Source organism: Aythya marila (genome assembly GCF_965140915.1).
Source record: "Aythya marila genome assembly, chromosome: 1".
Classification (NCBI taxonomy): Eukaryota; Metazoa; Chordata; class Aves; order Anseriformes; family Anatidae; genus Aythya; species Aythya marila.
Window position 1 is genome coordinate 89,719,689 of NC_139042.1, and position 20,694 is coordinate 89,740,382.

A 20,694-nucleotide genomic window follows, 5' to 3' on the forward strand; every position below is an offset into this window, starting at 1 on the left:
TTGCGGGGCGGGCCCGCTGCGCCTCCATTAGGAGCTGCGCCACAGCGCCGGCTGAGGCGCACAAGATGGCGGCGGGCGCCGGCCGGGCCGCCCACGTGACTCGGGCTCCTGCTCCTTCTAGAGGCATCGCGGCGCGGGGCCGGCGGGCTGCTCTCGCGAGAGCACCGAACAAAGCGCTGGGGAAAGAATGGGGGGGAGCGCTGTAATCTCGCGAGAACTCGAGGCCGCCAGGCTGGAGAGGAGAGCGGGCCGCCGGCGCGAAACCTCGCGGTGCTCGCCGGGCGCGCCAAGTCTCGCGATACTTCCGGAGCGCCCTTCATCATTGAGCTGCTGTGCTGGTGGTGGGGCGGAAATCTCGCGAGATCTCCGCGCCGCGGTTCGGTTTCACTCGCGAGAGCTAAGCGGAGGGGGGGGAGAAAAGGAGGGGGGGAGCGCAGCGTGCGTGCTGACGTCAGCGCGCGGCGGCGGGCGGGCGGGGACTATAAAAGGGCCGGGCCCGCGGCGGGGGGGGCTCAGTCAGGAAAGCGTGTGGTGGAGGGCGTGCGCGCGAGCCAGCAGCAGCGGCGGCGGCAGCGAAGCTCCTCGGCCCGGCGGATCTGTGTTTCTCGAGGCGGAGCGGGGCACCCCGAGGACGATCTCTCGTTATGAGTCATGTGGCGGTGGAAAATGCCCTCAGTCTAGACCAGCAGGTGGGGTGGGGGGGCACGGGGCCTGGAACGTGACGTGATGGGGGGGGGGGGGGGGGGAGGGGCGCTCCGTTAACCGGAGCCGGGCCTACTTATGGCGGGGGGGGGGTGTCTGTGTGTGTGTGTGGGGCCCGCTTCTCCCTTCGCTCCCTCCATCCGCGCTGCTTGCGTCGTGATTTTATCCCTTCCTTTTCTTTACTCTTTATTTCTTTAAATCTGTTTTTGTCGTGGTTTTTATTCCCGGTAGGCCCAGCTTCGTCATATCTTTACCCCCCCCCCCCCCCCCCGCACCGGGTTTTGTGGCGCATTCGGTTGTTGCGCAGTTACCGGCGTGCGGCGCCTCCCCTCCTCCGTCCTGCCTCGGGGGGGGGCCGCCCCGGGGGCTGGGGGAGGGAAGGGAAAGGAAGGGGGGAGGGAAGGGAAAGGGAAAAAAAAAAAAAAAAAATAATAATAATAAAAAAAATACATATAAAAAAGGGGGAGGGGGGCGGCCCCGCCGGGCTCCACGAGTTGCCCCTTGCGGCCTCCTCCTCCTCCTCCTGCTGGCCACGCTCCGGGCCCGGCTTTTGTGTGGCGGGGGAAGCGACGATGGTAAAGTACAGGCTGGGCGCCGGGACCCCTGGCGGCGGCGGCGGGGAGCGGCCGGGAGTTTAACGTGGGGGGGGGGGGAGGGAGGGAGGGAGAAGGGAGAGGAGGAGGAGGAGGGGGAGGGAGGGAGGAAGGCCCCGATAAATGGCGGCCATTGTGCGCCTGACGAGCGGAGGGGAGCGGGGCGGGGGGCGGGCGCCGCTGCTTTGTGTCGGCAGCCCCCCCCTTCCTCCCTCTCCTCCTCCTCCTCCTCCCCCGAGCCGAGGGGCGGGGGCGCTGGCGGCCGCCTTTGTTCGCGCTGCGGCAGCGGCCGCCTCGCCGTGCCCGATTTCCCCCCCCCACTAACCCCAACCACAACCCCACGGCCAGCTGGGCTCGGAGAAGCCCCTCGGTGTTGTTGTTCCCTCATCCCTTTTTTTTTTTTTTTTAATTATTTTTTTATCCCCACTTCTTCCCCCTCCCCTCCCCCCCCCCCGCGGGGCGGAGCTAGGAGCTCCAACGTGGGGGGGGCTGTTATCTAATCTCTTTCCTTTTTTTTTTTTTTTTTTAATTTGTGGGGGAGCGGCGGCCCGCAGGTTTCGCGCAGCTTTGGGCGAAGTAGGTCAGGGGGAGCCGGTGCCCTGCGTTCCCCCCCCCCCCCAACCCCAAAATCTCATCGCGTGTCCCCCCACCCCCCCCACCCCGGCGGCACGTGACGGGTGCCGGCTGCAGGATTAGCTGGGCGGCTGCGGCTGCTCCCTGCTGCGCCCAAATCCCAGCCCGCAGTGCCGGCTGCTCCGCCGCACTGAGATGGCGGCTGAGCCGAGGCGCCATCTCCGACAGGAGCGCTTGGCGGCCCTCCTGGCCCTGCGGGGGGGGGGGGAAGACACGGGCAGCATTTCTGTTCTCTGCCCGGGGACCTAACATCTGCCTCTGTTAACTCTCCAAACCCATTTTTTTAAACCTCTTTTTGATGCTCGGATGAGCTGAACAGATTGAGTTTTAACTACTACCTTTAAATTGGGTGATGCGAGTCCCCTATCAGGATTTTTCAGACGTCTTGAGGGAATAATGCATTGGGGTCTTTGGTTTGGATTGACTCAGGTCATGTTGGCAGATGCTCCCTGCAATTGGCCTTGCATAAAATTCAGTTGCATGTAAACATGTTATTGTTTTCATCCAAGTTGGTTTCTCATCCTGCCGTGTTGGTAAACAACTACACTAAGTGTATACCCAAGTTTTGTGAGTTGCCTACAGCTGTCTGCTTAAATGCGCCTCTATTGTGCTTGACCTAAAACATTTGTGTTACATACCAGGGAATGACTTTAAATACCTTTTGGTCAACTGAAGGTTGCACACAAAACTTTAGAAGAGCAAACCAAAAACAGTATTTGCTGGGGTGAATGTGGGAAGAAGTCATCTGATGTTTTGGGAACAGTAGCTGTCTCCAAACTGAAGATGCTGATCTCTAGGTGTTAATGCTGTCTAAAAAAGATTGTTGAGTCTCTGCCAATCAAGTAACTCCAATTAAGTGGAGCACCTGAGCTGCAGTCTGTATGTTTGAAAAAATTGTTTAATTGATTTCAGAATGCATTTTAATGTACTGAAAGACGATTTTAGGTTGGTGCTTAGCCTAAATACAGTGCATTGAATAAAAGTCAGCAGTACTTGATTTGGCAGATATAGGAGTCTTCTGGCCTTGAAGACAGCTGAAGATGTAGCCTTTGGTTTTACTGCTAATGTGGTATCAAAAGATAAAAAGTCTTGGTTCTTTGTCTTTACAGGAGATGCAATAGACATAAAGCAATTTCTCTGCAGCAGTAACTTATCAGGAGTTCTGCTTGCCCTTGATCAGCAGAGCTTTGTTTTATCTTAGTATAAATGCATGATACAACATGTGGATACTTAATGAACTATTTCATTCTTTCCAGTTTTCTGGTCTAGACTTGAATTCCTCAGACTCCCAGAGCGAAGGAAGCTCTACAAGCAGTAAGTATATACAAGTTCTCAAGTTTGCAATCACCTAGGCAGTTCTTAAAAACAAGTCAGGCTTTTGTAGCTGCAAAAGTAATTTCTGAAGCCAACACTCACAGATTTACGGGAAAATCTAAGGCAATTGCTAAATATGCGCCTGCTTCAAAATTACATACTTGAGGTAGGCACGCTTAATTTGCAGTGATTGTGTAAATTGAATGTTCTGGTAGTGCTTTTACTTAATTGTTATGCCAGCTTGAGAGAATCTGGTCTCCCAGGTTTTCTGTGGCCTCTGGTCAAACAACTGAGGCCAGTGTTTGTAGTAGTAATGTGATGACCTCTCTTCTCATAACATCCACCTGAAGTGGGAATGTTTGAAGGGAAAATGTTAATAGTTAACAGCAGTAGTCTTAGTATCTAACTGTATTAATCAAGATTCACTGAGCAGCAACTGTGTTCTGACATTCCAGGCTGAAGTATGTTAGAAGAGGGAATCTTCCAGGAATTCCCGTTCAGTTCGTGCCTGGTACATTCTGCTTTGTGTGCTGCTTAGCAGACAGATGCTTCTGGATTGTAACTGAAGAATGCTATTCAGAGGCAATTACATGTGGCTTCTGGTTAGATCTAAGCTGAACTGATTGGGGTGATTACATTCAAGGGGAAGGAAAAATACTGGTAGTGATACCGTGAGTGCCAGTGTTGGAATGACATAGTGAAAATCTTAAGCTGCTCGAATAACCTGGCACCAGATTAAGTCTTAATCAGTTCCAGGAAGACAGGCTTTCATCACAGATACTGTAACATCCGTAAAAGGCATGTGTGACTTGGTCAAAGAAATAGCACACACGAATGTCTTTTTTTAGAGGGCAGCTAAGCAAATGAATGCAAGAGCTTTGTGGTCACTGCTCCAGTCCTCTGTGAGATGTGTTAAATGTTGATGGATTTTTGTTTAAAGATGCTGTTAAAGGCCTCAAAACTTGTGGGGCAGACTTTTTCTATGCAAAAGGTGGTGTTGCAAAGGCTGGTGTCTGTGAAGGTGCCAGTGCCACAATTTTGTAATGCTGTTTTTCTTTTGTCCTCTAGAAGGCAGATACATTCCTCCTCACTTACGGAACAGGGAAGCTTCAAAACAGGGTATGTATCAGAAATGGTGGCAAGGCATGTGACTGGTTCTTTGCCTGCTTCTGAACTGCCATGAGCAGGCTGTTAAAGGCTCCTTTGACACTGCTGTTAAAAGTGACTGTGCAGACTGCACAAAACATTGCCAATCAGATACTGAATTCAAGCTTAAATTAACCTGGAAAAGAAACCAACAACAGCGTGCTAAAAACAGATGAATTTGCAAAGTGTCTTCCATATCTCACTAAGCAATTAACTAAGTAAAGCATGATGAAGTCTCCTTAATTTGCCTAGTTATGTAATCTTGTGTATCAGTTTGAACAGATTTTGGGAGTATCAGTTTTTCTGAGAATGACTGCAACATGGAAAGTGTAGGAACTAGCACAGTTTTGCTTTATGAACGTATGTTTTATGCAGACTTGCTCTCAACTGGGGAGCACGTCAACCAGAACAGTTACAGATGTTGCCTTCCCTGTGCAAGCTGTCAGAAGCTAGGCAATCTACAGGAGTAATTGCAGAAGGCAAGATCTGATGCTGGAGCCTGAAACACAAACGTATGGCTGTACACTTGCATGGAGGGGTTGTACTGAGAAAAATCAGCTTTATATAATGTGCACTTCCTCTAGAACAAAAGATTAAAAAGTGCATGGAATGCTTTAGTGAAGTAAATGATGATTTTTACTGCAACATCTGCTGCCTTTCAGAAATAGTTACTAGACATGATGACAACGCATTGTGTAGATAAAAGGGAAACATTTCAACTAACAATTACTGAGCTGCTAGCACGGAAAACGAAAGGTTCAAGTTGTAGCATAGTGGTAAGGAATTAAAGCTTCATGGTATGGCATGACTCTTTTCTCATGCTTCTAAAGCAGTGCTCTGGACTTAGAAGGATTCTGTTTCAGATGGTGCAGGAGGACTCTTATTTCCATTAGCATGTATTTTGATACTCTCCTCCTACATACACCTAATGTCTCATTTTTCTTCTGGAGCTACTTAATGACTAAAACAAGTGTTCCACTGCAGTTTTATGCCACTTGAAGAAACAGCTTAGTCTTGTCTTCACATGCTTCTGAGCTATTTTTTATATTTAACAAAGACGTGGCCTAAAGCACCAAATGAAGCCAAGCAACCTGAGACCTGAATCTACTAGGGAAAGTGCAAGGATTGTTTGGCAGCTGTGTGCTTTTCAAGTTTCCAGTAATTTTAACTTCAAAAATGGAGAGTCTTACAGGAAATCTCCTAGATAAACCCAGAAGGAATGTTTGTTTCTTAAAGCAGTGCAGGAAATCAGAATTAAAAGTTGGCTTGTAACTTGTACCAAAATCTGATTTTTGGCTACGATGGCATTTTAACCTTGCATTGAGTTTCATGCCCTGTGTATATAGGAATGTCACTCAAATTTAGCTTTGCACAGAATCGAAGAAACATTAAAATGTCCTTTTTTTTTTTTTTTCTGGGGACTTAAATGTTGGATGACTTCCAGCTGAAAAGTTGCCTGAGAGATGGTTTAAATGTCCATATTAAAGGCTGCCCTCCAGAAAACATACTGTTGTACTGGAGGCCATCTTGCCTTACTTGATACTTACTTGTGGTTTACCTTCAAAGTGCAAGTTACGGAGGTGTTTGAGGTGTTCCTTTGAAACACGAGGGGTGAATGTTGCCTTTTGTACTTGACCAACTTGGAGATAATACTAGGATCTACTCATGATGTCACTCAGGATTGTTCATTTGACATTCTTTTACTAACTAATATTAGGTACTTAAATAACACCATGCAAAAAGGCAAACAAGTTATGTAATTTATTTGAACAGGCCATGTGCCAAATTTAGTTGGTTGTAGGCTGTCAGCTTCTGTTGGTTGGCATGCTTTATCACTGGATTCCTCCTGACTCCCTGTGATAAAAGTTCATGATAGCTACGTGGAGAAAGCCATCCAGTTCCGGGATGCACCCTGGATTCAAGGATTCACCTTGCAGCAAAGTGTGTATTATCATCAGCACAGTGATGTGAAATTGAGTTATTTTCTAGGATGATGTGAAGTATGTAACAGTTGTATATGTTCACAACTAAATGGTCAGTACCTTTTTGCTGGCTGCTCTGAAGCTGTTTTGTATATTGGCTGTACCTTGAAATCCTTCACAACAGATTTTTCAAGGTAAATGTGTTAGAAAGCAGCCAGCAAAATAGACTTTGGATAGTAGTGGTTCTGTGATGGAACTCTTGAAGCAGCGTTACAAGCCTAGTCACCTGATAAAATTAATGGATCTAGAAATGAAACCACATGATGACTGTATTTCAGTAATCCAGCAGGATTGTCTCACAAACTGTCCTCCTTGACTTCTGTGAAAGTTAATTATTGCTGCATTCAGATGGTAAAGGGACTTGAAAATAAACAACGTATTTCTTCTGTGTGTTGTTTCCTTAGACATACTCTGGAAACAACTAGTGTGTAGTTTCTAGCTTGGGGTTCTCAATTTCCTCTGTAGCTGATGATGGTTTAGTAACTCAGAGACGCTATTAAAGTTGCACAATGGACTTGTGGCTAAGAAATTACTTAAGGTGGTGAACTTAATCATTTAAAAATGGTTATTTGTTTGCTGTTCTATATGAGGAGTTGAGTATCCTCATGATTACATAGGTATTGGCTGAGGAAGGGTAAAGGGTCTAGAATACTCATTTAAAACATCTAGAATATTTCTGTTTAAAAACCTTACAGTGCTTTCCTGATCCACTAGGTAAGCTTCAGCTTCTTCCATACACCTAGATATCTGCCTGTATCATAATACTAATGACAGTTTGCTACCTGGGAGCAGGACAACACAGCTGCAGGAAATAAAAATGTATTAAAAAATACCTTAAACTGCTGAAAAACAAAATGGCCATTAAGTAGTCCAAGCTACAGTACATGGAGCTCAGTATGCAAGGCTGCTTGCTCTGAAGTGTTTTTATTTCCCTGAGCTTCACTTGGTAATACTGAAGTGCCTTATCTTACTGCTTTCTCATTAGACTTCTGGAAGCTGCTCTCATATATTTAGTCTGACCTGATCTATAAAGATCAAGCAGTAAATGTTAAGAGTTATTTTTTCTTTATTAAAACAATCTATTGCTTCTGCGTGTGGCAGCTTTTCAAATAGGCTGACAGTGATTGGTGACAGATCATTATAAAGTGTGACCTAAAATGCTGATTGAATAGTGTGGTAACTACCACTTTGCATAGGTGCAAGAACTACAAAAATTGATTAGGAGTTCATTAACTTACTGAACTCCAAAATTACCTCCTTGGGAAGAAATATGAACAGAAAGGAATCTGTGCATGTCTTTGATAAAAATCAAACTATGCACAATGATCTGGAAGTGGAATACATGTTTCTAACTGTTAAAAATGGTACATACGTGTGTTCACAACTTGGGTCTAGACATGGCTGTGCTAACTTAAGGAAAACTATGGTGAGTTACCAGCTTACAGTGCTGTAGATTCAAAAAACTGACAAGGTAAATAAGCCTACTTGGTATGTATTTGGGAGTATAAAATGGACTCCTTTCTGAAACTTCAGACTTGGAAGGTCTCTGTATGTGCAGAGTCAGCCCAAATTTCTGGATCCAGGCACTAATGAAAAACATCTAGATCTTCCTGAAGATTGGTCTGTCAGTACCACTACTGTTAAGCTTGCTCAGCAGGAAGATACACTCCCAGATTTTTAGTAAGTTTTGGAAGTAACTCATGCTAAAGCTTGCATTAATGAATGATTGTATTCCTTATCTTCGGTATCTCAATGTGAAGTTAAGTTTTTTCTAGTCCTTAAAGGTAAACTCTTTGGAATAATTTTATGCTAGTTGCTTTTGTTTTGTCTGGCACAAAAATCTTCATTGGCTTTGTTTTGCAGAGCTTGCAGAAAGCATGCTTACTGATAAGTGATGATTACATTGAATTTCACTTATTCTCTCTGCGTCCCACAGCTGAGACTTCAGGTCTTCTAAATTTGTGAGCATTGAACTGTTGATCAAAGTTTTGTAATGAGGTCCTTAGTCTAGTACCAAAATGTTTCTTAGTGTTCTACAGTTCCACTGATCTTGTTCCCCATGAATAAACTCCACCAGGGGCATGGTTAACTTAACAAAAAAAATGCTGTGGAGGATTTGTGTTGAAGTTGCAGATAAAACGCAGAGCTAAGGGTTCTGAATGCTTGGAAGTGTCATAACTTTTCTTGATATGCTTGAGGTCCTGGTCCTCTGTTATTTCAGTTATTGCTATCAGAGTACAGCCATGAATGTAATGGATTCAGTTTGTACCTATTTAATGTAAATAGGTAAATAGAAACATTAAATAATTAGAATGTGAAAGTGTGTGAGGCCTTACAATTCAGAATCAATTCCCCAGCCATATTAGCAATTCGGCTAAATCAGTATGGGCAATGAGGAGTGTTTAGTGCCTAAGTTCTCTACTTCTACGTCTTCCTTTTTTAATCATATAGGTAAGTCCAGTGAAGACTTACTGGATGGACTGTTTTCTTGTAAAAGTCTGGACTGTGTAATACATCACTAAAATAATTTTTCCCCACTAGGTTTTGATAGTGGTGGCTGGAGTTCTAGCAGAGATAAGGATGCATACAGCAGCTTTGGTGTACGGTCTGATCGTGGAGCAAAATCAAGCTTCTTTGACCGTGGAAATGGATCAAGAGGAGGAAGGCAAGTGCTTATTTGTATGGGCTGTGCATTCTAAGGCTGTCTTGGTTCTAATAGCTCACCTGTGATCTTGCTGGAAAAAGCAAGTTCTAGCTGTCCTTCAAGGATAAGGTACAGGGAACCTGGGAGGGGGAGAGAGTGAGAGAACCTTGTTTAAAGCTGCAGGAATTCAAGGAGGGTGAGCTTGCATGTGTTGGAAGATGTGCCCTGTAGCTTACCACCAGCCACTTGCTGCAGCTGTAATGACGTGCTGACTTCCTGTTTCCCCAAAAAGGGCTACATGGGTGGATACTATCAGGGAACAATTTAAGAGATGTTGGGAGCACGAGATACATCAGAACTGATATTTATTTCAATATTTTTTTTCCATGTTGAAAAGTGTAGTTAATAAAACTGGGTGAGACTCTTGCAGGTTCTCTGCCTTATTTGATCAGTCTTACACACATCATGCGTTGTATGCACAAGTGTGGTGAGTGACCTTTATCGACTAGTAAGGCTGATGCTAGTATCCAGACTTTTCTCAATCATGGTTTACCAGACCAAAAACTAAACAGTTGAGGTAAGGATGTTTTTCACCTTCTTTCCAAGCTAGTAATACAGGTGAGCTCCCTCATAAAAAAAAAAAAAAAAAAAAACTCATAAAATCTGTAATGTGACTTGTAATTGTGGAATTTAGTTTGATCATGTATGTGGTGGGGGAGTAGAAGAACAAATTGAAGTGCTTCAGGGTTTTGTCTGGACTTGAGAGGCAAATGTAATCTGAGGCACAGAGAAAGGGGGGTGGTACCAAACAATATCTTACAAGAAGCTTCCTGCACAAAAAGACTCAAACTCCAATTGCAGCTTTATAGGCAGATAACTAATACTTTTAAATAAACAACAAAACAACCCTCAAGCCCTGGCTTCTTTTGATATGTTTCAGTGTGTTAAGCTGAAACCCAACTGCTAAACTGTAGTTGGAACAAACTTCCCTGTCTAATACAGAATGGATATGACCTAGCCTGACATTGATACGTAGTCCTCATTTCAGTTCACAGGTCAATGTATGAGTACAGATAGCTTGATTACTTAGATTGTGCTATGGTCATGTATCTAATATGCAGAGCATACTCCACTAGATTACAGTAGCTCTGACTCTGCTTGCATGTCAGAAAAATCCTGGTGTCCAGGAACAGCGGTCTAATACTCTTGCTGTACTTAGATATGAAGAGCGTGGAAGAGGCAGTGACTATGACAGGAGTGGCTTTGGTAGATTTGACCGTGGTGGAAACAGCCGCTGGTCTGACAAATCCGATGAAGATGACTGGTCAAAGCCTCTTCCCCCAAGTGAACGCCTGGAACAGTAAGTACTGGGATGGTGTAAAGTCATGTGATAGGGGACTGGTTGATTTATCTAATAAATAAAATGCCATCTCTTCTGCTTTTAGGGAGCTCTTTTCAGGAAGCAATACTGGCATTAACTTTGAGAAGTATGATGACATTCCTGTTGAAGCAACAGGCAGCAACTGTCCTCCACATATTGAAAGTGTAAGTGTTTGTTTAATTTGATGTAATTAATCTGCACTGTTTCGAGTGTGAAACATCATGCTGTGTTAAGTTCAGGGAGCAAGGGAAACCTTGACTCTCTACAGCTAAGGTCTCTGAGAATTTCAGGTTAGGTATAATGAACAAGACAAAGGAGAAGTTGTATAAGCTTATTTGGTTAACACTTGTAGTTCATTTAACTGTGATGTGTCTCTAAACAGTAAAGAAGGAAAAGTGCTTGGAGGTGGTAGGGTGTTGCAGCAATTTCTTAAGTGTGGGTGCTGTCATGTCTCAGGTATATAGGCTTGTGTTGCCTGTACTCAAGTCTTGGCTTCTTAAGAATTACTTACATGATAACTGGAGTAAGTACGTACTTTGTCTGGTAACTAACTCCTGAGTACTTGTGACCTGAAGTTCTGTAGTAAGAAATACAAACAAGCTACTTTATGGAAGACTGTGTGGATGGAATGATGACTTCATTCAGGGAAGGATCCCATACTTAAACCTTGCAAAATATCTTACAGTTCAGCGATGTTGACATGGGAGAAATTATTATGGGAAACATTGAGCTTACACGTTACACCCGTCCTACCCCAGTCCAGAAACATGCAATACCTATTATTAAAGAGAAGAGAGACTTGATGGCCTGTGCTCAGACAGGTAAGTTTGTAAATTCTTAAAGCTCAGTCTCTATCAGGTTCTGTAATCCTTGAGCTGTCTGTGAGAGATCTGGTCTGTAAGGTAGTAAACTCCTTGTTCAGAATGAATGTACCTGTTGCAATGGAAACTATTAGCTTAGTCTTGCTCATGCATTAGATGTGACTTGACTGGTTTTACCTTTTATCCCTGGAGAGATGTTAATAGATTAAATCACATTCACTTCAGGGTGTTGCAATGCTGAACGAGTCTTGCAGATGTCTTCCTCTGGGTGAATAGTGCAATCCAGTAGCATGGGCAGAACATCTAATGTACTACATCTAATGCAGATATTGATGGGGATGTTAATGATGCAGGATTAGGCACAGTATATGGCAGTAGTTTTGAAAATAACTCATTAATAATACTAAATTGTATCTAATAGGGTCTGGGAAAACGGCTGCGTTTCTTCTACCAATATTGAGCCAGATCTATGCAGATGGACCTGGTGATGCTTTGAGAGCTATGAAGGCAAGTATTTTAGTAGTCCTGGAGAAGCTAAGACCAGTATAATTTTGTCATACACTGTCTTCTACTGAACACAGCAGCTGGGCTATCATCATTTTGGTTATATTAAGCAACTTTCAGTGTTCTCCTTCCCAAAGTATGGGCTGTGGGGCAACCTGGTTTTTTGCCCTACCTAAGGAGTTGATGCACATAATTGTGTAGGCAAAGTGGTTTACAAGATGCTTTGCTGCTTAAGCTTTTAGGAGCACTTCCTTGCTGCAGATAACTGGTCATGTATCACATGTCTATGCTGTAGTGACTTCAGGATAGGAAGAAGTAGGCTTTTCGGTGTTCTGTGGCGAGGATTTCTCTTACATCAGTTATGGATGACAGTGCAGGTTGTAGAGGACAAGCTTTGGCAGCTGTGTTACTGTTAACATATTAACCAACAGTTTAATCTTGGACCCTGCAGCAGGGCAGAGTCTTGAGAAGCAGTGCTTTAAAACAGTTGACTCTCAGCCATGCACAATTCCTTGTGCATGGAAGCTCAGTAACCTTAGGTAGCTATTACAAAAGCAGTGTTGTAATTCCACTTGTAGCTGGGGTACTAATGGCAGTTTGTTTCAGGAGAATGGAAGGTATGGACGCCGTAAACAATACCCAATCTCGCTGGTCTTGGCCCCAACTAGAGAACTGGCTGTGCAGATCTATGAGGAAGCCAGAAAGGTATGTCTAGGAGTTCAATATTAAATAATAGCATAAAGTATAGTTTTCCTTGGAGCTAACTTACTTGTTTTTATAGTTTGCATACCGTTCCAGAGTTCGTCCCTGTGTTGTGTATGGTGGTGCAGACATCGGTCAGCAGATACGTGACTTAGAACGTGGATGTCACTTGCTTGTGGCAACTCCAGGACGACTGGTTGACATGATGGAGAGGGGAAAGATTGGACTGGATTTTTGCAAGTAAGTGAAGTGATTTTTGTCCGTATCCTCATGGGTTGCTGGCAGGAAACTCTCCAAGTGAGATCTAGAGAAGATAACACTTGATACCTCGCTTTTGAACTGTAAATACCTAGTTGAGAAATACAGTCCCGTGTCTATATTGGGTTACTGCTTAAAAATCACCTAAAAAAAAAACCTTCTTATTTAGATACCTAGTGCTTGATGAAGCCGACAGAATGCTTGATATGGGTTTCGAACCTCAAATTCGTCGAATTGTTGAACAAGATACTATGCCACCGAAAGGGGTGCGTCATACCATGATGTTCAGTGCGACTTTCCCCAAGGAAATCCAGGTACTTCACAAGTTCAAATACCTTAATAGTTAAGACTTTTTTTCCCCTTAAAGAGGTGAAATTACATACTGATTTCTTTTTCCCTTTCTTTAGATGCTTGCTCGTGACTTCCTCGATGAATATATCTTTCTGGCTGTTGGCAGAGTAGGTTCTACATCTGAGAATATCACACAGAAAGTAGTGTGGGTGGAAGAGTCAGACAAACGATCATTTCTGCTTGACCTGCTAAATGCCACAGGTAAAGACTGGTTTCAAATAAGCAAATCCTGGAGTAGTAAGATAAGGCAAGTCTGACAGTGCAAGTAATGAGAACTTAAATTGAGTAGGGAAAGGAAAAGACTACATTTTTGTGTTTCTTTTGTGCAAGGCACTCTTCTTATGTTGACTAAGTGGCAGTTAAGTAGATGCAAAGTCTTTGGAAGATCTTCACTTCACATTACTGGTTTAGAACTAATGAGAGCAGATAAATGAAATTAGCTTTTTCTAGGTAGTGAAGCTAAGTATTTGTACTGCCTTTTTCTTGCTAACTTATGATTGTTTCCTTGTTAGGCAAGGATTCATTGACTCTGGTGTTCGTGGAAACTAAAAAGGGAGCAGATGCTCTTGAGGACTTCCTCTACCATGAAGGATATGCCTGTACAAGTATACACGGAGATCGCTCTCAAAGAGACCGAGAGGAAGCACTGCACCAGTTCCGTTCGGGCAAGAGCCCAATTCTTGTTGCCACAGCTGTAAGTGAAATCTCTGAAGCTTGAGCCAGTAGGCATATTGCATCACTTACAGAATTTTGATCAATTTGATTTAATCTTCTTAACCACTAGGTAGCAGCAAGAGGACTGGACATATCAAATGTAAAGCATGTCATAAACTTCGACTTGCCAAGTGACATTGAAGAATACGTACATCGTATTGGTCGTACAGGCCGTGTAGGAAATCTTGGTAGGTACAGACAGTATTTCATACCTAACGTGCTAGGTGTAGTACTACTGGCTGAGTGGCACACTCAAACTACAGAGTGCTTGAGAAAAGCCTTCTGTGACAAGGCAATATTGCTAGTAAACTGTACAGTGCTGCGCACAGCTTCCCTTCACAGGGAGTCTGGAGGTGTTTTGCTATTAAAGTGCTACTCAAATCTAATGTTTGTGAAGTGGTGACATCAGGAAGTAGTGTCTTGGTGTCGCTTGTATCTGTTAAATCAAGCAATGCTTCTACATTACGTGGATGGACTTGAACCATTGTCCAACCAGTGTGGAAAGTAACCAGTTCGTTCAGCTAGCGGCTTTGCTATTCAGTAGAGTTTTGGTGCCACATGTAAACTTGGCATCTTCTGTGTCCATAAGGAAGTAGTAAGGGCTTGTGTGAGTGTCTAGGGTGGAGAAATGGTGTTAAAACAGATTTTTCTTCAGATAATTCTCATGTTCTCAAGCTTGACTATGATGAGCATATTGTACTTGCCACAGCAACAAGTGGGATATGGAATGGGATTAAGTGCTGTAATGTATTTGCTTCGTGTGGGGTTAAAACTGAATATTTACTTTAGGTCTTGCCACCTCGTTCTTCAATGAGAGAAACATAAACATCACCAAGGACTTACTTGATCTTCTTGTTGAGGCTAAGCAGGAAGTACCATCTTGGCTGGAAAACATGGCTTATGAACAGCATCACAAAGGGGGTGGCAGCCGCGGGCGATCTAAGAGGTAATGATCAGAACTGATTTGGCTAAAGGTATTCTTCCCCTGTTGTGAGAGGCAATTCTGGGACTTGTTTTCAAAGTAAAAATACAGTTAATGTCTGAGGAAAGACAAGCCAGTGCTGTGTAAATTGAAGTGAGGTGCCATCATCAGAAGGTGACAGCTTTAATATGTCTTAATTTAGCTAGTGCAATTTGACTTCATGGATTTTTGCTGTTTTTCTTCAGAAACGTGCTTTTAAGATGGTTTTTCTCCTTTTCAGTATTAGAAGGTGGTCATAAGTGCATCACTTGAACTAATTATAGGTGACCTAATTATAGGCTCAGGAAATCTGCAGAACAGAGGAGGTTGCATCAAACCTCATGAGGACCTGATAAAGTAATTCTTGTTGCGTAACATGTCAAGTTCAACGTGACCTTGTTTGAACAGTAAATTTCCCTTTGCTATTATTGAATGCCCTTTCCCAGATAGCGTTGGGATGCTTGTGAAGAAGTGCACTGAGCTCAGCAGTGGTTGGCCAGCTGTAACATGAATTAGAGAAATTGTGTACTTTGATCTTGATGTCTGCAGTGCTTAAAACCTGAAATTTTTACTGAAGTGTCTTTTTTTTCTTTTCCTCTATACAGCAGTAGATTCAGTGGAGGATTTGGTGCCAGAGATTATCGAACAAGTAGTGGTTCTGGTAGCAGTAGCTTTAGCAGCAGTCGATCAACCAGCAGCCGCAGTGGAGGAAGTGGCAGCAGAGGATTTGGAGGTAAGAAAAAGAACAGGGTAATCGTGGCTGGCAGCTATAAAAACAGATGTAAAATGCTTGATAGTAAAACTAGTGGAGGTAATAAAGTAAAAAAAAAAAAAAAAAAGTAGTAAATACTAGGTCACCTGGTGCTTGTTATGCAAAGCTTCAGTATGTTGGGTCTCTTAGCACAAGTTACCTGTATTTAATTAGTTTGACAGGACATGTCAAACTAATGTGGTTTGGTTTGCATTTGACAGTGCTTCTGGGTGGGTTTTTTTCTATAGGTCATAGATGTCTATTTTGTGCCCTGGGCTTTTTCTTTTTGTGAAGGCTCAAGTCTTCAGCAGGTTAATTAAGCATCGCTTTCTCTTGCCTTTCATAGGTGGTGGTTATGGAGGCTTCTACAACAGTGATGGATATGGAGGCAACTATAACTCCCAGGGGGTTGACTGGTGGGGCAACTGAGTCTGCTTGCAGCAGATAACCTACCAAACAAGCTAATATGGAAACCACATGTAACTTAGCCAGACTATACCTTGTGTAGCTTCAAGAACTCGCAGTACATTACCAGCTGTGATTCTCCACTGAAATTTTTTTTAAGGGAGCTCAAGGTCACAAGATGGAAACAAAGGAACAAGTAGCCCTATCTTGAAGGTGGTTTTGAAGACTCTATTGCTGTAGTCAGGATTAACTCCCCTCCCACCCATCCCCACCCAGAAACTGCATTTATAATTTTGTGACTGAGGATCATTTGTTTGTTAATGTACTGTGCCTTTAACTTTAGACAACTTTTATTTTGATGTCCTGTTGGCTCAGTAATGCTCAAGATATCAATTGTTTTGACAAAATAAAAATTACTGAACTTGGGCTAAAATCAAACCTTGGCACACAGGTGTGATACAACTTAAACAGGAATCACTGATTCATCCATAATATTACAAAGAAAAACTTATGCGGTAGCCTGCATTAGGGCTTTTGGTATCTGCAGATTTGAAAAATAAAACATCTTGAAGCATATCAATGCAATTAGTTTCTAATGTGGCAAAACTGTACTAAGTTAAAGTTCTGATTTGCTCACTCTATCCTGGATAGGTACTTAGAACCTGATAGCCTTTAATAAAGCCATTCCAGTCATGATGAGATGATGTATGGATACATGCATACATTAAAAGCACTGTTTTTGAAGTTAATGCAAGTAAATACAGCAATTCCTTTTTCAATATTTAGGCAGATCATTAATGTGAGCTAGCCAAATGTGGGCAGAATATTACAGGGAACGTTTAAAGGTCTGATAACTTGAAATAGTTTTTAGGAGAATTCATCTATTTAGACTTTTTAAAAATGCCTGCCATATGAAATTGAAATGGTAGAATGGCTGACCATGGCAGTGATTGGTCCTCCTTAAGGGCCTGACTGAATTTTTGGTCTAATAACGCATGCTAGTGTTGATGTTTTTTGGTCAAGAGGGTATGAACAGGAAGAATTATGCAGCAGGCTTTATTTTAATGCAGATTCACATTACTCTGTTCAAGCTGCGTGGAGATGTTAAACTGGCTTACTGTAGACTTTGTAAAATGGCTCCAGAAGAGTAACAAACAAACCTGAGATCACAGAGGTTGGAAATGTACATAAACTGCACAAGGTTTCAATTCTGCTATTAAAGTGCAGTTTTAGTCAGTTTTAGTTGCATAGGTTTCCATTGTATTTATAGTCTGTTTATGCTAAATCTGGCCAAAGATAAGTATTGTCCACCAGAAAAATGCCTCTGCCACTTGGAATTTCTGTGCTGACTTTGTGGCCAGAGCAGTTAACAACTCTAATCTACAGTGGCGTAGGAAAATGGCAAAAATCTCCTAAAGTGCAATAGATTTTTTCAAGTGTATTGTGCCTTGTTCTAAAACTTTTATTAAGTAGGTGCACTTGACAGTATTGAGGTCATTTGTTATGGTGCTATTTCAAGTCTAGGTTTAGGCCCTTGTACATTTTGCCCATAACTTTTTACAAAATACTTCTTTTATTGCACATTCAGAGAATTTTATATATGTCTTGTGTGCGTGTCCTTAACTTCCAATCTTATTTTGTCTCTTGGAGATTGAACGCAGCTTGTTTAAGGAGAAGGAAATAGATTCTAAAACTTATTTGGGACCATGGGAATGATAGCTGGGAAGAAAACTATTTGCACACGACAGATTTCTAGATACTTTTTGCTGCTAGTTTTGTGTAATATTTATTGAACATTTTTGACAAATATTTATTTTTGTAAGCCTAAAAGTGATTCTTTGAAAGTTTAAAGAAACTTGACCAAAAGACAGTACAAAAACACTGGCACTTGAATGTTGAATGTCACCGTATGCGTGAAATTATATATTTCGGGGTAGTGTGAGCTTTTAATGTTTAAGTCATATTAAACTCTTAAGTCAAATTAAGCAGACCCGGCATTGGCAGTGTAGCCATAACTTTCTGATAGTAAAACAAAAATTGGCAACTTAAAATTAAACATGCCAAGGTTTTGATACACTTGTCTTAAGATATTAATGAAACACTTCTAAACACTGATGTGAAGTGTCCAGATTCTCAGATGTTTGTTGCGTGAGTTTTGTTTAGTTGTGTGTTTTTTTTTTTTTCAGTGAATGTCTGGCACATTGCAATCCTCAAACATGTGGTTATCTTTGTTGTATTGGCATAATCAGTGACTTGTGCATTTTAGCAAGTTTTATCAGCCAGCAATATTTTCAGTTCAGATACAAGGATTCAAAACAATATGCAAGAATGGATTTAAACTTGCTGAATGTGAAAATTTGAATTTCAAGTCACTGTAGGTTTAGAATTGCTTATTGTATTAGTTTAGATGCTAGCACTGCATGTGCTGTGCATATTCTTGATTTTATTAAAATAAAAAAGTTGAACTGCACAGTCTACTCATTTGTGAAGCGTCACTCTTCTGGTTTATGAGATCTGTAGCCTGAGTAATCTCATTCGCAGGCAACTCTGGAAGCAGGTGAACATAGTGTGGTACACATCAGTGTGCTTAGGAAATGGCAGCTAATTAGCTATCTAGGTTACAGCTGTAGCAAGCACAGATTAGCTTCTGCCCACTGTGTAGGATGCTTACAGTCTTCTAGAGAAGCTAAGACAGCAGGTAGAGGACAGATGGGGAAAATAGGCTTATACCCCAAAGGGGAAAAAAAAAAAAAAAGGCCAATTGAAACTGATTGAACTCATGCTCAGACTTGGATTCCTTCAGGTACTCTAATATTACAGGTCTCATCTCACAGTTGTGCCTCAGTTCAGTGTAGACATCGAAAAGCCGTGTAGAGGGCATGCATCTTTCTTACTTGCTGGTGGTTGCTAGCTAGGTAGCCTTGTTGAAAATAAGTATGCATTTCTGGGGGAAAGCTGTGGTACACACAGTACGTACAGTTGGAAGGTGGTAGCTTTTCTGTTCTTCCCTCCATCACAAAATTCAGTCTGCCCTTAAAAGCTGGCAAATCTATACCAGTGGCTGTGGGTTTGGATGGGTTTTAGAAAATGGATCATGAGCTGTGACTAGTCTGGAATGAGACATCCATGGGCAGCAGATTTAGGTGTTCCAAGTTTTTATTCGGAGGTGTGCAAAAGTGTCCCTTACCTCTTTAAAAGAAATGGGATTTAAAGTTTTCTACTGAAATCACTTGAAATGAGTCAGTTCTTCATAAGAGGAGAGAGAAAGTAATGCCTGTCCCTCACCTGGTGAAGGTGCAATGTGTTCTCACAGTCCTGCATCCATATAAAACCGTATCTGCAAGTCTTCCCTAGTTGAGTTGGTTCCCCACTAGTCAGAAAGTAGTGCATGTGTTCTTTCATGTATCATGGAGAGGAGGAAATAGCTGTGCTTACCAGGATAACTTTCTGGAGGTTAACTCCGTTTTGAGCACACTGAGTGTGGACCACACTATAAATTTACCTGCTTTAGACTTGTGCTAATTACCAACCTCATCCTGCAGGGCTTTGTGTTGTCATGCTATGTCCCTGGATGTGCAGCATGCACTTAAATATCTTCCAGAAGCTCTAACGTGGCAGCTCTTTACCCTCTTGTTTATCAGGTAGCTTGAAGTCCTGGAAATTCTGAACCACAGCTGGGAGGTAACCTGGTGAAACATTGTGCAGTGCAGAGGTGGCCCATGGGACCCAGCAGTTGAGCCTCAAGCATAAGGATTTGTGTTTATTGCTTGAGAATGAGGCTTGTTCCTGGTGAAAGCCACTGCAGGCAGCACAGGTGTGGCAGAAGTCACAGGGCAGCTGAAGATACAGGAACAAGGAAGCAGCTCTAGGCCAGACCTGTAGGCAACACTCTGTACCAGGGAATGTACAGGTTCGTGGTAATAGCATAAAGGAGAGTGAACTCTGCTAGCTATGTGAAAATGGAAGGAGGAAGTTGCTATATTTTGGCAGAAATACTTGAGAGGAAAAGTACTATGAAACCTTGTTTGCTAGAACAATTTCCCTCTAGCGGTGTGAGGTTGAAACTAGGCCGTGGGGGAAGTGGCATATAGTGTTAGGACACCAGTAGAAGCAACTCGGAGCATCTTCTCACACAGGGGAAATCGTGCTTTATCAGTGCACTTTTGAAGCTTTTGCCTAAGAACTAGGAAAAGAGGGTGGGTGGGGAAATTGTGAGGTAAAAAGAAAAGCTAGGAAGTGGCAACAACTACCTCTTGGAGTATTGTTTCTGCCAGTGTGACTTCTGTGACCAGTGCATACAAGCCATGGTCTTGAAACCATCTATTTGACTGGGGATGGGATGGAGTTAGAGTAATGTGATGTGGATTTTGGTTTTGTTAGGTGCTAGCATGAGCTCTAGGCAGTGACCAAGTGCAAGAAAGGCTTGAGCAAGCAGTACGCAGCTGAGGCTCTCATCATGGCAATCAAGTTGCGCTGTATATCTCATTAAAAGTGTGTGTCTGTAGCCTGCTGAGTTTGTGAATCCTCCCATCAAGTGCAGTGTTCACTGTTGCTCATACTGATCAGTGTGTTCATGAAAATAACCTGTGGCTAGCTACTGCGCTCTATTAAACTACAAATCTCGAGTGTTAGCTTATTCTTCGGGAGGGGGAGCAAGTGAGAGGTCTGTAGTTTCACACGATGCTGTTCTGAGCTCATCCACTTCACTGAATCTGTTGTAGAATCACACAAGTCAACCTCACCGGACAGTGATTGATAACTGGATAGCTGGAGTGAAATCTGTCTGGTGAATGGTCACTAGTGGTGTTCCCAGGGGTTGGTGTTGGGGACCA

General features: G+C 42.8%; 1 protein-coding gene across 2 annotated transcripts; it reads left to right on the top strand.

Moving 5' to 3' along the window:
- The first annotated feature begins 514 nt into the window (after nt 1-514).
- Nucleotides 515-18,332, top strand: DDX3X (DEAD-box helicase 3 X-linked). 2 transcript variants are annotated; one of them, XM_082767474.1, is made up of 17 exons: nt 515-689; nt 3,185-3,242; nt 4,311-4,361; nt 8,912-9,035; nt 10,234-10,374; nt 10,460-10,559; nt 11,081-11,216; nt 11,638-11,723; nt 12,327-12,425; nt 12,502-12,662; nt 12,850-12,994; nt 13,088-13,232; nt 13,544-13,725; nt 13,816-13,933; nt 14,535-14,691; nt 15,312-15,439; nt 15,804-18,332. In XM_082767474.1, exons 1-17 carry the CDS (start codon nt 645-647, stop codon nt 15,884-15,886), a joined length of 1,959 nt encoding a protein of 652 aa, XP_082623600.1. In that variant the 5' UTR covers nt 515-644; the 3' UTR covers nt 15,887-18,332. The 2 variants fall into 2 exon arrangements, with proteins under 2 accessions (XP_082623600.1, XP_082623601.1); XM_082767475.1 differs by lacking the exon at nt 4,311-4,361.
- Nucleotides 18,333-20,694: the final 2,362 nt, after the last annotated feature.